The sequence below is a fragment of the Mytilus californianus genome, unplaced genomic scaffold (genome assembly GCF_021869535.1).
Source record: "Mytilus californianus isolate M0D057914Y unplaced genomic scaffold, xbMytCali1.0.p SCAF_5, whole genome shotgun sequence".
In the NCBI taxonomy this organism is placed as follows: domain Eukaryota; kingdom Metazoa; phylum Mollusca; class Bivalvia; order Mytilida; family Mytilidae; genus Mytilus; species Mytilus californianus.
The window spans coordinates 36,155,194-36,175,401 of NW_026262701.1; the positions used below are offsets into that span (position 1 = coordinate 36,155,194).

Here is a 20,208-nt window from a genome sequence, read left to right on the forward strand (position 1 = left end):
GTGTATTTAGATTTTTAATTTTGGGTCCCGTTTTTAAATTGGTCTACATTAAGGTCCAAAGGGTCCAAAATTAAACTTAGTTTGATTTTAACAAAAATTGAATTCTTGGGGTTCTTTGGTATGCTGAATCTAAACATGTGTTTAGATTTTTGATTATGGGCCCAGTTTTCAAGTTTGTCCAAGTTGGGGTCCAAAATTAAACTTTGTTTGATATCAACAAAAATTGAATATATGGGGTTCTTTGATATGCTGAATCTAAACATGTATTTAGATTTTAGATTTTTGGCCCAGTTTTCAAGTTGGTCCAAATTGGGGTCCAAAATTAAACTTTGTTTGATTTCAACAAAAATTGAATATATGGGGTTCTTTGATATGCTGGATCTTACCATGTATTTAGATTTTTTATTTGTGGGCCCGCTATCAAATTGGTTCATATTGAGGTCAAAAGGGTCCAAAATTAAACTTTGTTTGATTTCATCAAAAATTTAATTATTGGGGTTCTTTGATATGCCAAATCTAACCGTGTATTTAGATTTTTAATTTTGGGTCCCGTTTTTTAAATTGGTCTACATTAAGGTCCAAAGGGTCCAAAATTAAACTTAGTTTGATTTTAACAAAAATTGAATTTTTGGGGTTCTTTGATATGCTGAATCTAAACATGTGTTTAGATTTTTGATTATGGGACCAGTTTTCAAGTTGGGGTCCAAAATTAAACTTTGTTTGATTTCAACAAAAATTGAATATATGGGGTTCTTTGATATGCTGAATCTAAACATGTATTTAGATTTTAGATTTTTGGCCCAGTTTTCAAGTTGGTCCAAATTGGGGTCCAAAATTAAACTTTGTTTGATTTCAACAAAAATTGAATATATGGGGTTCTTTGATATGCTGAATCTTACCATGTATTTAGATTTTTTATTTTGTGGGCCTGCTATCAAATTGGTTCATATTGAGGTCAAAAGGGTCCAAAATTAAACTTTGGTTGATTTCATCAAAAATTGAATTATTGGGGTTCTTTGATATGCCAAATCTAACCGTGTTTTTAGATTTTTAATTTTGGGTCCCGTTTTTTAAATTGGTCTACATTAAGGTCCAAAGGGTCCAAAATTAAACTTAGTTTGATTTTAACAAAAATTGAATTCTTGGGGTACTTTGATATGCTGAATCTAAACATGTGTTTAGATTTTTGATTATGGGACCAGTTTTCAAGTTTGTCCAAGTTGGGGTCCAAAATTAAACTTTGTTTGATTTCAACAAAAATTGAATATATGGGGTTCTTTGATATGCTGAATCTAATCATGTATTTTGATTTTGGACATTGGACCATAATAGGTAAATTAAAAAAATTGAAGTTCTTAGACCACATTCTTTCTGTGTCAGAAACCTATGCTGTGTCAAATATTTAATCACAATCCAAATTCAGAGCTGTATCAAGCTTGAATGTTGTGTCCATACTTGCCCCAACTGTTCAGGGTTCGACCTCTGCGGTCGTATCAAGCTGCGCCCAGCGAAGCATTTTATTGATTATGGGCCCAGTTTTCAAGTTGGTCCAAATTGGGGTCCAAAATTAAACTTTGTTTGATTTCAACAAAAATTGAATATATGAGGTTCTTTGATATGCTGAATCTAACCATGTATTTAGATTTTTTATTTGTAGGCCCCGCTATCAAATTGGTTCATATTGAGGTCAAAAGGGTCCAAAATTAAACTTTGTTTGATTTCATCGAAAATTGAATTATTGGGGTTCTTTGATATGCCAAATCTAACCGTGTTTTTAGATTTTTAATTTGGGTCCCGTTTTTTAAATTGGTCTTCATTGAGGTCCAAAGGGTCCAAAATTAAAGTTAGTTTGATTTTAACAAAAATTGAATTCTTGGGGTTCTTTGATATGCTGAATCTAAACATGTGTTTAGATTTTTGATTATGGGCCCAGTTTTCAAGTTGGTCCAAGTTGGGGTCCAAAATTAAACTTTTTTTGATTTCAACAAAAATTGAATATATGGGGTTCTTTGATATGCTGAATCTAACCATGAATTTAGATTTTTTATTTGTGGGCCCCGCTATCAAATTGGTTCATATTGAGGTCAAAAGGGTCCAAAATTAAACTTTGTTTGATTTCATCAAAAATTGAATTATTGGGGTTCTTTGATATTCCAAATCTAACCGTGTATTTAGATTTTTAATTTTAAGTCCCGTTTTTTAAAGTGGTCTACATTAAGGTCCAAAGGGTCCAAAATTAAACTTAGTTTGATTTTAACAAAAATTGAATTCTTGGGGTTCTTTGATATGCTGAATCTAAACATGTGTTTAGATTTTTGATTATGGGCCCAGTTTTCAAGTTTATCCAAGTTGGGGTCCAAAATTAAACTTTGTTTGATTTTAACAAAAATTGAATATATGGGGTTCTTTGATATGCTGAATCTAACCATGTATTTTGATTTTGGACATTGGACCATAATAGGTAAATTAAAAAAATTCAAGTTCTTAGACCACATTCTTTCTGTGTCAGAAACCTATGCTGTGTCAAATAAATAACAATCCAAATTCAGAGCTGTATCAAGCTTGAATGTTGTGTCCATACTTGCCCCAACTGTTCAGGGTTCGACCTCTGCGGTCGTATCAAGCTGCGCCCCAGCGAAGCATTTTATTCTAGTTTCCAGACAATAACTTGTGTTCAAGTGTATGGATCTCTCTGAAATTATACTGCAAGGTACCATACCACAAAGGGAAGGCTGGGATTGATATTGGGGGTTATTGCCTCAAAATTTCAGGAATGAGGGGCCAAAAAGGGGCAAAAAACAAGCATTTTCCTAGTTTCAGGACAATAACTTGTGTGTAAGTGTATGGATCTTTATGAAATTGTACTACAATGTTCTATATCACAAAGGGAAAGCTGGGTTTGAGTTTTGGGGTAATTGCTCTAAATGTTTAGGAATTTGGGACCAAAAAGGGGCCAAAAAACAAGCATTTTTCTAGTTTCCAGACAATCACTTGTGTTCAAGTGTATGGATCTCTCTGAAATTGTACTGCAAGGTACCATACCACAAAGGGAAGGCTGGGATTGAGTTTGGGGGTGATGAATCATAAGGGATGTCAAAAAATTTGGGGGGAGGGATTTTTTTTTCCCTTTTTTTTTCTTTAAAATTTTCCATTTTAAATTGGTTATTTCTGATTTATATATAAAAGCAAATAATAATGATATGGTTTGAATAGGTAAATTTAAAATTTATAAGTTCTTAGACCACATTCATTCTGTGTCAGAAACCTATGCTGTGTCAAATATTTAATCACAATCCAAATTCAGTGTGTATCAAGCTTGAATGTTGTGTCCATACTTGCCCCAACTGTTCAGTGTTCGACCTCTGCGGTCGTATCAAGCTGCGCCCAGCGGAGCATTTTATTATGTCTGTTGTTTTGTTTTAATACTGTGGTACTTTGTAGACATTGATGCAGAAAATTATTGGTAAAAATTATGTAAATCAATAAACAGTTTGTATCCTTTAATATCTTTGAAAAATAGATAAAACATGATTCATTACAAAATATTCATCTAAATATTTATAGTAATTAAATCTTTTATAAAATCCATGATCAATAAAAATAAAATATCATTCAAAAGAGAACAAAAATGTTCAATTTAAAAAACTTTCTAGTTTCTAGATAGAAAGTTGTTGTATATAAAAGGATTCCTGTCATAAGGAGATATAAAATTAACAAGAACAAATATTATTTTATTATTTGAACCAGTTTCTATCTTAAATTTTAATAAAAAGAAATTTTTCATAAACTTTAAAACATTTTGCCATAAATATAAATTTCATGTAAATATTAACCTTTCTTGTCTTTGGTGATAATCAAACATAGATACAGACTAAATACTGCACTAAAATCTAAATCTTTATTTGTCATGATCCATTTAAAAAGAATTCCTAAATCTATTTATCTTGGGTCTATAGATCTTTAAGTAACCATATTCAATGTCAACAACAAAGTCTCCCTATTTTCCCGTCTAAATGACAGGAAGTAGATATAAATAGATTTTAAACATGTGCTTATGGATAATTTTTGCAAGATTACTTCTTTTATTCATTAATTTTGGATATAAATATCCAGTTTGAAGGTACAGTCATGCATTTTATTTATAAAATAGATTGCAATTAATTGTCAATAAACTTGAATTTTCTACTTGAATCAACTGGGTCATGTGATATGTACAGATGTCGGTCCCCTTTAAATTACTTATTGACAGGTACTAAAGTTTGAAACCCAACTATCATGCAACAACTATGTCATAATTAAAGATAATTTTGGCCATGGTTTAATGACTAATGTAGAACGGACATCGTGAATTTTGATAATCGTGTATTTCTGACAAGGAAAGCTTGTTCTACGTGCTTCATAAAGATTGAAAAATGTATAATTGACAATTATCTGTAATGAGCCAACAATTTATTATGTACAAAAAATGTTCCGGCCTGTGTACAACTATCGGCACTGTTTGTGTACAAAGTATTTGCCGACTTGTCACAAGTCAGCGCTTGGGTGGTGAGTGAAGCCATAAAATAGTTATCTGTAATCATAAATTTATGATCTCTTAATCAATTAAAATACAAAAGAATCCTGTTACAAGTATTAATTAATCGATTAGATCCAATCAACAAGGTTAACCTCATAAGGTAAATTGATCACATGGTGTAAACAATCTGGTTTGAACTGGTTATATTTCACCTGGAATTTTATATTGCACGGAAAAGATTGAACAAGTCGTTTAAAATTTTACCGATTTACAATTATTTAACTGAAAATTTTAACACCACAGACAAAAATAAGACCACCGTTCTAAAACCGATAGAACCACGCTCAAAAATTATACATTGCGGTAAAATTAACTAACTCTGGATTATTTAGTATAGTTTACTAATTCTAGATTATTTTGTATAGTTAACTGATTTTGGATTATTTTGTATAGGAAACTTATTCTGGATTCTTTTGTATAGTTCCCTGATTTTGTATAATCCACTGATTTTGGATTATTTTGTATAATTCACTGATTTTGGATTATTTTGTATAGTTAACTGACTCTGGATTATTTTTGATAGGAAACTTATTCTGGATTCTTTTGTATATTTTATTGATATTGGTTTATTTTGTATAGTTCACTGATTTTGGATTTTTTTGTATAGGACACTGCTTCTGGATTATGTTGTATAGCTTACTGATTCTGGATTATTTTGTAAAGTTAACTAATTCTCGATTATTTAGTATAGTTAAATAATTCTTGATTATTTTGTATAATTCACTAGTTCTTTATTATTTTGTATAGTTAAATGATTCTGGGTTATTTTGTACAGTTAACTGATCCTGACAATGAATCTGAAGCAGATGAGATAGAAGATGACTACTATGCTGATGATGATATTGATGCTTCCATGCCAGAGGCTGATCAAGATATGGCAAGAGGTGCTGAAGGGATAGATAGGTAAGAAATGTCACAATACTAAAAACATATGGTCATTGTGTGCATGGTGTTTAACTCTATCTGGTTTGTGAATAGGTTCAACTACAATTGGACAAAAGGGAGATAACTCCAATTCAAAATATTGCATTACTTAATACAATGTAATGTTTAGCTTTAAACATGGTAAATTCACTTTGCAAAATTAAAGCTATCTCTACCCTTCAGTACCCAAAATTAATTTGATTGTTTAAAACAATGAACTCTGCATGCATAGAGAAATCTATTTGATTACATCTTTTAATTGTATCAAGTTGATTCAAAATTCTCAAATGTGTTATTAAGATCTAACACAGGTATACTCATCTTAGATCCTTTTGATATACTTCCTTGCTTACTACCAGATTATTTAATTTTAAAGAGTTGTTGGTTTGATATTGTTCAATGTCTCTTCTGTAAAGGAGTAGGTCCAGTAAGACCCCTTTTTGGCCCCAAAATATAGCAGTTTTACAAAATTGTTAAAATGTAAACTTTAAGTTATTTATTGGTATGAAGAATGCTTCTGCTACATAAATATGGGCTGTTTTTGACAATACAATGCACATATATCGGGTACTAGCATCCTTTAGTCAGGCTAAATTACTGAAATCTTCACAATTTTAGCATTTTAGTTAAATTTTAGACGGTTTCCGTCTAAAATGAAAGTGGCCGCATTTGTGTTCATTCTTAATATTGAAATGTAAGTTGTATTTGATGATAATACATAACATATATAAAGGTTGAGATGAACACGGATGCGGCCACTTTCATTTTTGACAAAAACCATCTGAAAAGTGACATTTTTGGCATATTTGATATATTTTTCATAATTAAGCTTAAATCTGAGCGTTTTTAATGACTAAATCAGTTAAAATCTTTCACATAAACTAATAGAATCAACTGAAATAGACACTTTAGTGTTCAAAAAGTGTCCAAAATCCTTCGTCATATGAACCTGAAATTTGAGGCCAAAATCGGCCCTTACCGGACCTACTCCTTTAAGTTCTGTGGCCTTAATGATTTAGACAGTTAATTGAAGAACAAATTGAAAATCCTTAAGGGTTCACAAATAAAGAATTAAAGTAGGTATAAAGATAATAAGATGTGGTATGATTGCCAATGAGACAACTCTCCATAAAGACAAAAAGACAAAGATGTTAACAATTACAGATCATTGTATAAGAAATTATGAGCAAACACCATACTTTATAGCAAATTCAGGCAACAGTAGTTTTCTGTTGTTCAGATCTCACAAAGCGATTAAGAAGACAAATCAAGGTAATAAACAAAAACTGAGGGAATCGCATGAACTCCAGAAGGAGCGAGACTGGGTGTGTCAACAATGTAAGTATCTCCTGTTATGCATGCATCACCCACCATGGGAATCCACACTCAGTTAAAATGTCACAATCAGTAAAATTACAGATTAGAAGACATTCTTCTAAGCTATAAAAGGCCTTGTTATATCAAAATGTGAAACCATATGAAAGAGAAAACCAACTATATATGATAAATACTACAATGAAAAAAAATAAATTTAGCACATGCGAAGCAACAACAACCAGCAAATTACAGATGACTGGCTTGGGATAGGTACTTCAAGACTGTTGCTGGGTTTAACCAGTTTGTGAGCCATCATCACTCCCCATAACCTGGGACAGTGGTGCAACAACTTGATATCACTTGAAAGTCTATTTTTTATGAATCTATATTTTACCTATATTTATTTAAGTGGAGAAGAAGATGAAGTTGGAGCTAATTTCTTTGGTGATGTTGGTTCAAAAGCTGCTGTTGCAAGACTCATGTCAGGTAATTAGGTCTTTTTCAAGACTCTTGTATCTTTAACAAATTAAAAACAAATACTGTTTAGGCCAAAAATAAAATTAAGATTGTTTGATGTTGCCTACCTACCCATATAAAAAGCATACCCGAAAAATTTTATGACACAAATCGTTTCAATTTTTTATAGCCCTGCCGCAGTGATGGGGCATTAAGGGTTACCCTTGAAGTTGTCCGTCTGTACATATATCTGTACATACATCCTTACTTCCCAAATTTGGTTTCTGTTCTCTAACTTTAGATTTCGTCAGCCAAATGTTATGAAACTTATGTCCCTTTATAACGTTATATGCAAGCAGAGCATCATCTGTGTCCCATGGACACATTCTCCATTTATTTTTTAAAAAGTTTTTTTCATGCTATAACGTCATTTTCTTATCTAAAAAAATGCCTCAGTGGTCTCGTGGTAGCGTGTTTGCCTCGAGTGTGGGAGATCGGTCGGGTCAAACCAAAGACTTTAAAATTGGTATTTGCTGCTTCTCCGCCAAGCACGCGGCATTAAGGAGTAAGAGCAAAGACTGGTCGACTCAAGGTCAGAATAATGTGTCTGCAGACTGTTACTTTGTGAACTAGCACGTTAAAAATCCGGCTCAGCGTGTCGGTCTAGTACAAAGCAGGGTTCATATTCATATTACATGGACATGTGCTCGTCCTGAATATGCATATCAATTTGCCGCTGGATGTTAAGCAGCCATCCATCATCATCATCATCTTGTCTAAAACATGTAACTTATGTTGTAGGCTAAAAAAAAAAATCCCTACCTACCTACCCAATCCTACAAGGCATGGGTAGGCAACTTCAAACAAAGAATTTGTTAAGGGTGGCCTTACATTTATTAGTCAGTTTACCTTAAATTCATTACTTAAAATTCTTTATTGGAGTTTTCCTCTTATGATGTCGATGCAATAAAATGTGTCTACCACATCTTTAAAGTGTATGTGTATGTTATTCTAAAAATCGAAAGATACCAATACAACTACTGTAAATTCAGAAATTATTGCGATGTTTTTATTATTGCGAAAAATGCGACAGGGTTATAATCGCAATAATTGAAACTCGCATTTTGAAATTTTTTATATGATTTAATCAGGATTTTTCTCATTATCGCAAAAATTAAAATCGCATTTTAGTCTAAAAAGACAAAATCGCAATAATAAATGCATGCAATAATTTCTGAATTTACAGTAAAGAGAAAAATGTACTGTACACACTTCCTTGTAACTACTGATATAAAATTTTAATTAACTTTGTCAAGTCCTGCATTTCTATTTAGTATTTGTTGTTTGACTTGAAACAGACAGTAAACAGTTGATCAAACTAAGGAGACTTAATTAAAAATATTTTTGATCGATCTTGAAGTTTTACTATGCAACTTGTTATATATTTAACACTAATATAATAATGCTAAAAAAGGATCTTTTAAGAATATTGTCCTTCAGATCTTGTTCTGCGATGTATTTAATGTTCTGCACATGACATGCATACCCAGGTAATAGAAAAAAGTGATTGATAAAGTTTGGACTGAGAGAGTTATATGTTATGGGAGCTTTATGCTAGAATTTCATGTTCTGGATTAATTTGTTTTACCTAGTGATGAATTGTTAGGAATGATTTAGGCTTATCACAAAGGTATATTGAGTTTTGGTTGAGTACACCAGATAACTGGTTACTCCTGTTCTGTAGAGAATTATATATTTCCTGTGTTTCTTGACATTTGGAATGAACTAAAGAAAACTGTCTTTAATCATAAAGAGTCTACATATTTATATGCTAATTCATTGCATTTTCATTTAACATAAATGCATTGTTTCTTTACAGATTTAAAAACAATGAAGAAAGAGTCAAATAAATTTGGACTTGATGGAACTCCAAGGGGAGATAATTTATTTATATGGGTAAATCATTATATTTTAGAATTTGTGTGCCTTGGTGGTGTTTTATCTGATGTAAAAATTTCAGCTGCGAACTATTTCAAAGCTTTTAAAGGTGTTGTGTAAATTGTATATCCTGGAGTTATGCACTCTATTATAGTTTTGACTACTTTTTATGTGAATGTCACAGAAAACTTCTACTTCAAAAATTAACTGTATATACATGTTTTACTTGTGTGTGCTAAGAATTACAGGGATAATAATTATTATTTTTCTGACTGCCTTAATTTAAAATTTATGAAATTTACATAAATTCAGTTGTAGTTGAATATTTATATGCCTAACACATGCAGTATTTCTATATTTCAATATTTTTTTCTTGTCATTAGATAAAATCATAAGTTAATATATTTCTTATGTTTTATAGGATATTAAATTGAAAGATTTTCCGGTTGAATCAAAGCTTGGTAAAAACCTTAAAGAATATTCTGAAAAATTCAAAAGAGAAGTAAGTTTTGATGTACATCACAACTCATTCCAGTATTTAAATTGTTTGTGAGATCTTTTTCTTTTGAATATATATATATATATATATAAAATGACTGAATAATAGCCAACGATAAATCTTACGGGGCGATGGATCATATAATTATGATACAGTACACTTCATAATATAATATATAACAAGTCTAAAAGGGTACAACATCACCAAAAAATTATAATAAAATGAACAAATGTTAAATATTTCGGATAACAGATATCCTTCATCAGTATGATCACTATGTAAAATGAATCCTATCAATCTAATCTGATTATAAAACTATAACAATCTTGAAATTTATACAATAAAACAGTCAAAACTGAATATTATAGAGACGCTTGTACAATTCTAAAATTTTTAAACATTGTAAGTTATGTAGCTATATACAACAGTGACTGCAAAGATATGCTTCAAATAAAAATAGTAATGTGCGATATGAACTGGTACAACTCTAAAATTTCAAAGGTGACGACATTTAAGATGTTACAACAACGATTGCGTGAAAATACATTCCCAATGAACAGCACTGACTGATCCAAACTAGTATAATATTTCAAATTTGACAAAGGTAGAGTAATTAAAATAGAGGCTGCATATTTAAACATCCAAATAGATAGCAGTTTGATAATGATTAAAAGAAAAATAATAAATTTTGACTAAGGTTAAATAATTGAACTTGACTGTGTACTTATACATCCCTCCCAAATGACTAGAACCCTGTAATATATATATATAAAATTATGGAGATATGGTATGATTTCAAATGAGTAAAACTATCCACCAAAGACCAAAGGACGAGGATATATGTCTAGATCAGTCAGTGAGAATAAATGTCAGTAGGCTAATTCAGAAATAATGTTGCATTATGGTAGCATCACTGCTCTGGACAGATTGGTCTAAATGTTATTTATGAGGACTCTAAAGACTGCAATGCTATATACAAGGATATATGAAAAATTTAAGACTTTGTCAAGTGCCTCATTACAGGCTTGACCATTTTGGACATAGGTTCAGAGTGTTAACAAAAAAAACAAACTAACATTCATTCAAACAGATTTTAAAAGAAATTGATTTTATAGAACTTATATATATATCCTTTTTCAGGAAAGAGATTGGTGGGAGTATAATGTATAACCTACATCACATAAAATCAAATATGAGAATTTCAATGGTAACTCTTTTTTGTCTATTTCAGCCAGTAATACAGTTAGAGATGCAGTTTCCACATGATTATCCAATGACACCACCATTTGTCAGAGTAGTTAGACCCAGATTTAAATTTCTCACAGGTGAGGACCATCATGATTCGCCCATGGGTATATTTTGATAAAAACGACTTTCACATTCATGTATTTCCCCTATACGTTTCAGATGTCACAATGCTTATGTTATTTTGTCACAGAGCTGATTGTTCAATGACATCATTTATGCCAATTGACCTTGGGTCAACCAGTGTTACTTATTCATAAAAAGAGCTTGAAATTGTTCCATAGATGTTGTTATTTGATGCATATTTATATTTCTTACTGATGTCTTTGTTTTAAATTTTTCATGATTTTCCAAGTTATAAAAGTAGATATATGAATATTCACCAATTAGATACAATCAGACACAAACCAATGCCAAAAAAATTTAAAGGCAACTTTTGGTTAAAACTTATTCATGGTCATAGGGGGGGGGAGTGGATAGAATTATTCATGAGCTGCAAAAATCATGTCATGATATGTAAGTGTTCTTGTACAAAAAATGATTTACTTATTTTGTATATATTATGAACAAATTTTAAAAACAATTTTGTGACATTTTTTTCAGTTTTTATACGACCGCAAAAAATATTGCGGTCGTATATTTGTATCACGTCGTCGTCGTCCGGAGACATTTGGTTTCCTGACCAAAATTTGATTTCCGGACAATAACTTTAGTAAATGTAAATAGAAATCTATGAAATTTAAACACAAGGTTTATAACCACAAAAGGAAGGTTGGGATTGATTTTGGGGGCTATAATCCTAAAAGTTTAGGAATTAGGGGCCAAAAAGGGGCCCAAAAAAGCATGTTTCTAGTTTCCAGACAATAACTTGTGGAACGGTGTATGGATCTCTCTGAAATTATACCACAATTTTCCATACCACAAAGGAATGGTTATAATTGGCTTTGGGGGGTTTTGGTTCAAACCGTTTAGGAATTAGGGGCATTTATTTTTCTCCTTAAGATTTCAGAAATCAAAAAGAAAATTTCTTCAAATATATTTTTTTTGGAAAAAAAAGGAGGGGGGGGGGGGGGGGGGGGAATTTGCAACAGCATAGTGTTTTGCACAAAAGCAAAAAATTGAATATAAATTCAAATCATATAACCAATTCTAAGTTCTTTGAATACAGTTATTCTGTGTCAGAAACCTATTGTGTGTCAAATATTTAATTACAATCCAAATTCAGACCTGTATCAAGCGCGAATATTGTGTCCATTTTTGCCCCAACTGTTCAGGGTTGGACCTCTGCTGTCGTATCGAGCTGCGCTCAGCGAAGCAATTTTTTTTTTATTGCTTATGATTTTGTTTATTAAATTTTTAACTTGATTGATTTAACTTACAAAAAATGATACTGTAAACTAAAGTGATGGGTCAGTTTAGGATTTTGTTTATTATTATAATAAAGGTCTGTTTCCAGAGCTTTTCTAGGAGTTCATTTCTTTTTATTGGAGCCTTTGATAAATGTATTTTGATGAGTTGAGTACAAAATATTGCCCATTTCTAATCCCTTTGTAAATATATCTAGTTCACCAAATGCATTGATTTTCTGGATTAAATTTAAATTGTTATTATAATTTTATGTTGCAGCTTATAAATTAAAATTGAGATCAGAAGTGATTTGATGAATGCAAGATAATTTTATTATTTAGAAAAATAGAGATTTTATTAAGGGCACTCTATTTAAATTAAGTTTGAAAGGGGAACCACTGTTGATTTTAATGGATGTGATTTGTCTATGTGACATTAGGGAGGCTCTACCACAATATGCATCCCCCATTTTAGATAGAATTAAATTCTCAATATGAATTCACATTTGTTTTCTTGATTTTTATATTTGCAGGTCACATAACAATCGGTGGCAGTATTTGTATGGAAATGCTAACCAAATCTGGTTGGCGACCAATTAATGATATCGAGGTAATGATAAATACAGTGTTTGTTTTAATGTAATGATATTTGTTATGAATATAAAAAGGTGAGATAATAATATCAATACAACCCAACAAAACAATTAAAAAAAGAGAAAGATGTCTAGGAGTCCACTTAAGGGAAGATCAGCATACAATTGGGCTTGCCATAGTTCAAGCATTAATTTGTCTTGAGTCTTAATTAGTTGTGAATAAAACTACAGACACTTTTATTAACACCATTTTCCTTGACGAAAAAACCCTCTAAAATACAAATATGACAGGAACGTTTTTTATTGATTGAGGATGTTAGAGTACCAAGAGAAAACTACTACCTTTTGCAAGAAAACTTGCTATCCTAGTCAATTAAGATTAGTCAAACACACCTCATTATGATCAGGGTTCAAACTCACAACCTCAGTGTTGACAGGTGAGTGATCACTGTAAATGAACTACTTAGATCACATGAATTCAAGACCCCCTCTGAAAGAGATAGGACATTTTTATGATCAGACATCTCAGATGATATTCAAAGAATGAAGATCAAAATGGAAGTTTCACACTAAAATTCATACACTAGTGGACTGCAGTTTTGGGCTGTTTTCTGCTCTTTGATGCAGTCTCCGTTTCCATTCTCAATTTTATGTTTCGTTACTCCATGATTATGACTTCCTACCGCCTTTTAGGGACTTGATGGGGTCATTGGATGTACCACAGCCTTAGCTTGCCCCAAAAAGGCTATCAGATGTCTGAGCAATTTGGACTAATTTTACTTAAGTTAATTGAAATTACTAAGTGCTGGTGTACCACTGATCTTACAAACTGTCTGGTATATATAGCTTCCACCATTGCATCAAGTGTGTTATGATATTTCTCCACTCGAGACAGTTAAATTTTAATATTTAAAGCGCAAGGCTTGCCAAGCTTTTTAAATAATTAAAATTTAACTGTTGAGAGTAGAGAAATATTGTAATACACGAGTTATAGTGGTGGAATTTGTTTATCCTTCCTTTTCAAAGTTGTGTTCTTTATATGTGACGTCATCAGGCATGGTCGCCTTTTTTCATGACGTCACAATAGGAAATTTAACGTCATAATTAAATTTTGACCAATCAGTTGCCAAGACAAAAGTTTTCTCTGGAGATGAGAAATATTTTTCTCACAACGATCGAGAAATGTGAAAAAAGTATGAAAATTAGAGAAAAGTATTTGTATCATTGCAGATGATTTTAGTTCAAATCCGATCAGAGATAATGTCTGATAGTCAGGCTTCACTTGATATGAATGATGCCGATAGACCATACGGTGAACAGGAAGCTAGAGATGCATTTAATAGAATGGTCAAACGATATGGTTGGAATTCATAAAAGGAGTAGATGTTTGGATGTGTATGTTATATAAGAGAAGATGTGTGATTTTGAGTTTGACTGTAAATAAAAGTGACAACCATATTTCCTTACATAAGAAAACCATGATATGAGACTGCTAAACTGGGAACAAAATCAGCGAGAGAAAGTTTTGAATGCATAATTAGTATTACATGTATCATTAATCATGGAAATTGTAGATGTTAGATCTCATACTGCATGGTCCAGCAACATTTGTATTTTATCAAACTTGTGTATTTTTACTGAAACCCTTATTTAATGAAGCAGAGATGTTTATTAGTGATCATTGTATGCATTTGTTTGTCTGCACTTTGTATCAGCAACTAAGTACCTGTATTGTTACATGACTTTAAGAGGATCTTCAATTCCTTTTGTCAATAAACTCATTTTATTGAAGTAATTTTTTAGGATGTTCTATTACAAAACATCACTTTTGCCATTTCAACACAAATAAGGGAGAATAAGGGTATGGATTTGTTAGCTCTGATCATTTAGTTTTTATTTTTCTGGGAATTTTTATAATATTTTAATTATTGTAGATGTCATTTAATTTTTTTGTTTCCATTTTTTGTATTTTATTCAAACTGAAGAACCTACAATTTAATCTTGTTTCAGTAAATCTTATCTTTTTACTTCTAATGCTAAATATTTTTCATTGTTGTAAAAGTTCACATGATTATGACATGTTCAAGTACTGGTAGTATATTTAAATGGTTGTTAATCAATCTTTGGTTGCATTTTCATAAGAAGTAATGATATTTATATGCTTTCAGTTTTATGAGTTAGTGTTTTAAGTTAAATTAATTACAGTATTGTACTTTATTTTTATTTTATTTTATATTTTGTGAATAAAAGTTTAAAAAAAACCTATAAATAACCATTGTTTATGGTAGGTAGTATTCCTTTATGAATTTTTTTTTTCAGTGTTTGAGGGAATGAAAAATTGTTCACAGAGAGTTACATTATACATGTAGTAACAAAAAAAGTTTGTGCATATATTATTTGTTCTTAACCAACTGATTTTTCACCACAATTGCAAAATAGAATTACAGATAGGATTTTGTTTATCTTTATCTTTAGAGAATATGGTATTTATAGCAGATCTGAAATAGTCTTCATTGAATCTTTCAGTGCTTGTGCCAGTGCTCACCATTTACAAACTGATTTTCAAAAGTAAAGAATTATTTCTGTCAGATCAAATTTGTCTCTTAGATTTTAACAAAATCTACAACTTTACCTAGCAACATTATCTATTCGCAACTGCTTTTAGATTCTTGGTAATTTAGGGGATGATGTGTTGTATACTATAGACTCTTCTCTATTGTTGAAGACCATATATAGACCTCTAGGTGTCTTTTGGTTTTTTATGTTGTTGGGTTGCTGTCTAATTGACATATACTCCATATCTCCATTTTACTCATAGTAAAGTGCATCCCTGCAATATAATTCACTTATTCAAGTGAATGATAACAATTTTACGGGTTTACATGTATAAAATAAAGTGAATAATGAGACGATTTATTTTTTTCTTGAATTTAATTTAATATTCATGTGTAATGTATCAAAATATATAAACAAAATGACCATGATTGAATTTATGCATTATTTTGAAGTTAAGAATTTTATTATGTCTATAAAACTGTAATATAAAACAATGTCTGAAATAATCTGCTTTATGTGTTTGAAGCATATGTTTTTATATTGGTCAGAGATTGCACTTTTTCTGAATGGCCTGATTTATCAACTGGTAAGGACAAGACATATGGCCAAAACCAGTCCCCAAATCAGATGTTGGAGCAATCTCAGACTATAATAAAGTATGCAGTGTTTACTATTTGAAGTTTTGTATGTAAGTTGAAGTCTACAACCCCAATCAGTCCCAAAAACAGGCCTTTCAGTTTAATATAAGGACATTGAAAATAAGCTCTTTACTTCCATGGGTCGTCCTTGGGTGGAGGTATTAATTTGTATTTGTATATTAACTACTGATTAAATAATATAATCATTATTATTCTGCTATCAGAGCATTCTAAAACTATTATTATACCCCCGCTCTGAAGGAGGGGGATATACTGGTTTACTTCTGTGCATGTTCCCATCCTATGAAATTTTCCTCACATTTTTCTTAGGAAATATGAATTTGAGCTTTCTGAAATTTAGTATCAAGCTTAATGTGAGCATGCTTTATCGTGCGATGCATTTTCACATTCTTTGCTCATCGTGTCCCTTTGACCTCATTTTGTTATGTCATATGTTGTCTATTTTAATGATGATTCATTTTATACATTTCAAAAAATTCTGATAATCTTGTAATTTAACAGAAACAAAAGTAAAGCTACATGTAGCTATAGATGGTTCTGGTTATTTTGTGTATCTCTAATGGTATGTAGCTCCCACATCTTTGCCATTCCAAAACTATTAACTGTCAGCATTCCCCATAAAGTGTGGTGAAGAATACTTCATCAACTGCAGAAAATTGTATATATGTTTCTTTTATATCATGAGAATTATGTATGATCTCATATAATTTGCTGTTGTAAGATATATAATTTCTGTAAATGATTGAAATGTGTGATTTGTGTATACAATGTACCAGTAGTAAAAATGTAGCTTAAAGGGCATATAAACAAACCAATGTCTTTCTATGATACTTTTTGGGGGATTAAAGTTAATAAACTTGACATACTGTAAAAAACTTATTTTAATGGATACTTTTTTATAGGCAATTTACATTTTCCCTTTGATCTTACTGCCTAATATTTTGCTATATTGTGAACAGGACATGATACTCGAAAATATTCAGGCAATGATGTGGCTTAACAAATATCACAACGTTTTGTATGTGTACAAATAGGTTTACTAACTATTTAATTTTATTTCATATTCTCAACCAAAAACCATGCAGTTAAGACAAATTACAGATAAAAAGAAGAATGACATCTTAATTTTTTGATACTGACTTGATCAGCTCGAAAATCAGCTTGCCCTAGTGTGCTCGCTTGATATTCTTGTTGATAAAGTCAGTATCAATAACACAAAGGCCATTATCCTCAATTTATTGTTTAGTCCTTCTGGCTAAGTTCTCAAAGATATATTTTCTGGATTTTCTAATTTTGACAAATTCATGACTATTTGTATTTGTAGTATTTTTCTTTTTGCAAAACTCACATAAATGAGTTTGTTTATGGTATATCAGAAATCCAAAATTTTATACTATAAAATGAACACTACTTATTATACATGTCATACATGTAGAACTACTTGTGTATTTCAGTCTATGAAACAGATTATCTGCACTTGCGTACTAGTATTTCAGTCTATGAAAAATCACAGATTATCTGCACGTCATTATTAGAATATTTGGGTTGATTCTCTCTGTCATTTGATGAATTCTTGAATTACTTGGACAGATTAATTATAGACCATTCCATGTTATAAGTACCTATGGTGCACTTGTCAGAATGATTCTATTTCTATGCTTGTTTTGTTTTGATGTTACTGTAGAAGTACTTATATTCATAAATGACTGTTGTTTTTATTCTATTGACAAATAATTTGTTCATGAGTTTCTTATGAGTTATTATTATAATTATTGTACATTATGATAGGTCAATGAAACATAATATGCCTTTCACAGGGTATTTTAATGTATGGTTTTTAGGAGCAATGAAATATAAGAATTAATTGATACCAAGAAAGAGATGTGCTGTCACACGTATCTTACTTCATTTTTCAATATTTTCGACATCCAATACTTGGGTTCCAACTTACAGTACAACTTACAAGAAATAATTTTGGAGATGTACATATCATGTGTCAAATTAACTGTATCAGTTAGTGAAAAAGCATTTTAAAAGTTTAGTGTTTAATGATTGTTAATGATGCAAAAGTTTGTATATATGCGAATATTTATTTTGATGGAAGTAGAAAAAAACTGAAAAAAAAACATTGCTTATTGTTTGTAAGAAATACATTATTCTGTGATAAAACCAAACATTATTCAATAAAATATTAAAGAAGAGTATTTTTGTTAGTTGTTGTTTTAGTTGACTAATTTTGACTTAATGTTCATGGACAGAATAACAGGATATTCTATTTAATGTAAAGTGGGCATGTCTTATACAAACATCTACATATGTATCTTGTCTTGAATATGTATGAAATATTTGCCATTGGAAATTTAGCAAACAAAAATAATCATATTATAATTAAAACTTTTGCAATGTTAAAGTATGTTAAGAAGGGTTAATAGACCCTTATGTGTTCTGATACAATTATCAAAACATTAGTATTAGGATATGAAAGTTGCTACAACCTTCTATAAAACTTTACTTTTTTATGCCCCCGCCGTAGCTGAGGGGGCATTAAGTTTTACCCTTGTCCCTCAGTACGTCCCAAAGTTGGTTTCCGTTCTCTAACTTTAGTTTGCCTCAACCAAATGTTATGAAACTTATACAAAATTATTATTACCACAAAACACAGATCAACTTTGAATTTTTGTGGTGTCACTTAAACCGTTCTAGAGTTATGCCCCTTCATAAATGGAAAAATTGTGTCACTTTTACTGTTTTAGAGTTATGCCCCTTTACAAACAGAAAAATTGCTGAATTTTTCGTTTCTGTTCTCTTACTTAAGTTTGCCTCAACCAAATGTTACGAAACTTATACACAATACTTATTACCACAAAGCTCAGATCAAGTACAAATTTGGGTTACTTTTACCGTCCTTTTGTAACTTTATATGATATGCAAGCGGGGGCATCATCTGTGTCCCATGGACACATTCCCCATTAATTTTAAATAGAAACATCCTTCTGTTAGATAACTGTTTAAGGCATTCCTAATTAAATAATTATAATGAAAAATTCAGTTTTGTATGGACACCTGTCTTTTGTTGAAGACTGTATGTTGCCCTCTAGTTGTCTTTTGGTTAAATTTATCATTGGCCTCACAGTGTGTCATTTGGTTAAATTTATCATTGACCTCACAGTGTGTCATTTGGTTAAATTTATCATTGGCTTGCTGTGTCATTTGGTTAAATTTATGATTGGTTTCCTGTGTCATTAAAATAAATTCCAAATCTGACATGTTCTTTTTTTCAAACAACCAGTGATTATTAAATAACTTTCTGATCATGGTCACTTGTCGCTGTAACCATAACTTTACAAAGATAAATGCACAAAACATTCTGGAGAATCACAAGCAAATAGATCTTGACAGAAAAGCTAAAACAGTACAAGGTCAATTTATCTAAGTGAGACACATCATTAGTTCTAATAATATTGAAACATAAGTCTTTGAATGAAGAGGTTAATTCATCTCAGTGCTAAAATTCTCTAAGATCTGCAAATAAAATAAAAAGGCATTAGAAAAAAATTGAAAAAAAAACTTTGGAAACCATGTCATAAGATGGATAAGGACTTTGTCATTGATTGGGCCTTCAAAATGTTTTGATTCAGTGTGTTGAGCAAACAAAATTAAAAACGATTTGTATCTTTAATGACTTTTCAAAATACTTTGAATGCATTATTACAAGCTAAAAAATTTATATGTAGATATTTATGAATAGACAAGTGTCAATTCCTAGCCAGCTGTATGTAAAACGTTTTAAAAATTTCAAAAATATCTGAATGGAACAGTGCCAACAATTGTATGGGTCTATTAGAAATGGACTCTAGTTGTGAAAGGAAAAAGTGCCCATACCTGTATGGTACACTCAGATGTGAATGGAACAGTGCCCAGATCGACCTATATGGAATTCCTAGATTTCGACTCAAGGTCAGGTTGTGGATGGCAGTCTTCCATCCACTGGAACACTTAGATAAGTCAACAAACAAATCCCCAAACGTGTGTGGCACACTTAGATGAGTCAACAAACAAATCCCAAACGTGTGTGGCACACTTAGATAAGTCAACAAAC

The 20,208-nt window shown here is 31.1% G+C and overlaps 1 protein-coding gene across 1 annotated transcript in view; it reads left to right on the forward strand.

The window, feature by feature from the left end:
• LOC127701647 (ubiquitin-conjugating enzyme E2 Q2-like) overlaps positions 1–18,311 on the forward strand; it is a 32,963-nt gene extending 14,652 nt beyond the window's left edge. The window contains exons 3-9 of the mRNA XM_052205634.1: positions 5,352–5,479; positions 7,227–7,303; positions 9,153–9,229; positions 9,633–9,713; positions 10,942–11,035; positions 12,835–12,911; positions 14,125–18,311. Of these exons, the coding sequence (XP_052061594.1) occupies positions 5,352–5,479; positions 7,227–7,303; positions 9,153–9,229; positions 9,633–9,713; positions 10,942–11,035; positions 12,835–12,911; positions 14,125–14,268 (678 nt within the window). The 3' untranslated portion in view covers positions 14,269–18,311. The remainder of the gene's footprint in view (positions 1–5,351; positions 5,480–7,226; positions 7,304–9,152; positions 9,230–9,632; positions 9,714–10,941; positions 11,036–12,834; positions 12,912–14,124) is intronic.
• The last annotated feature ends 1,897 nt before the right edge of the window (positions 18,312–20,208 follow it).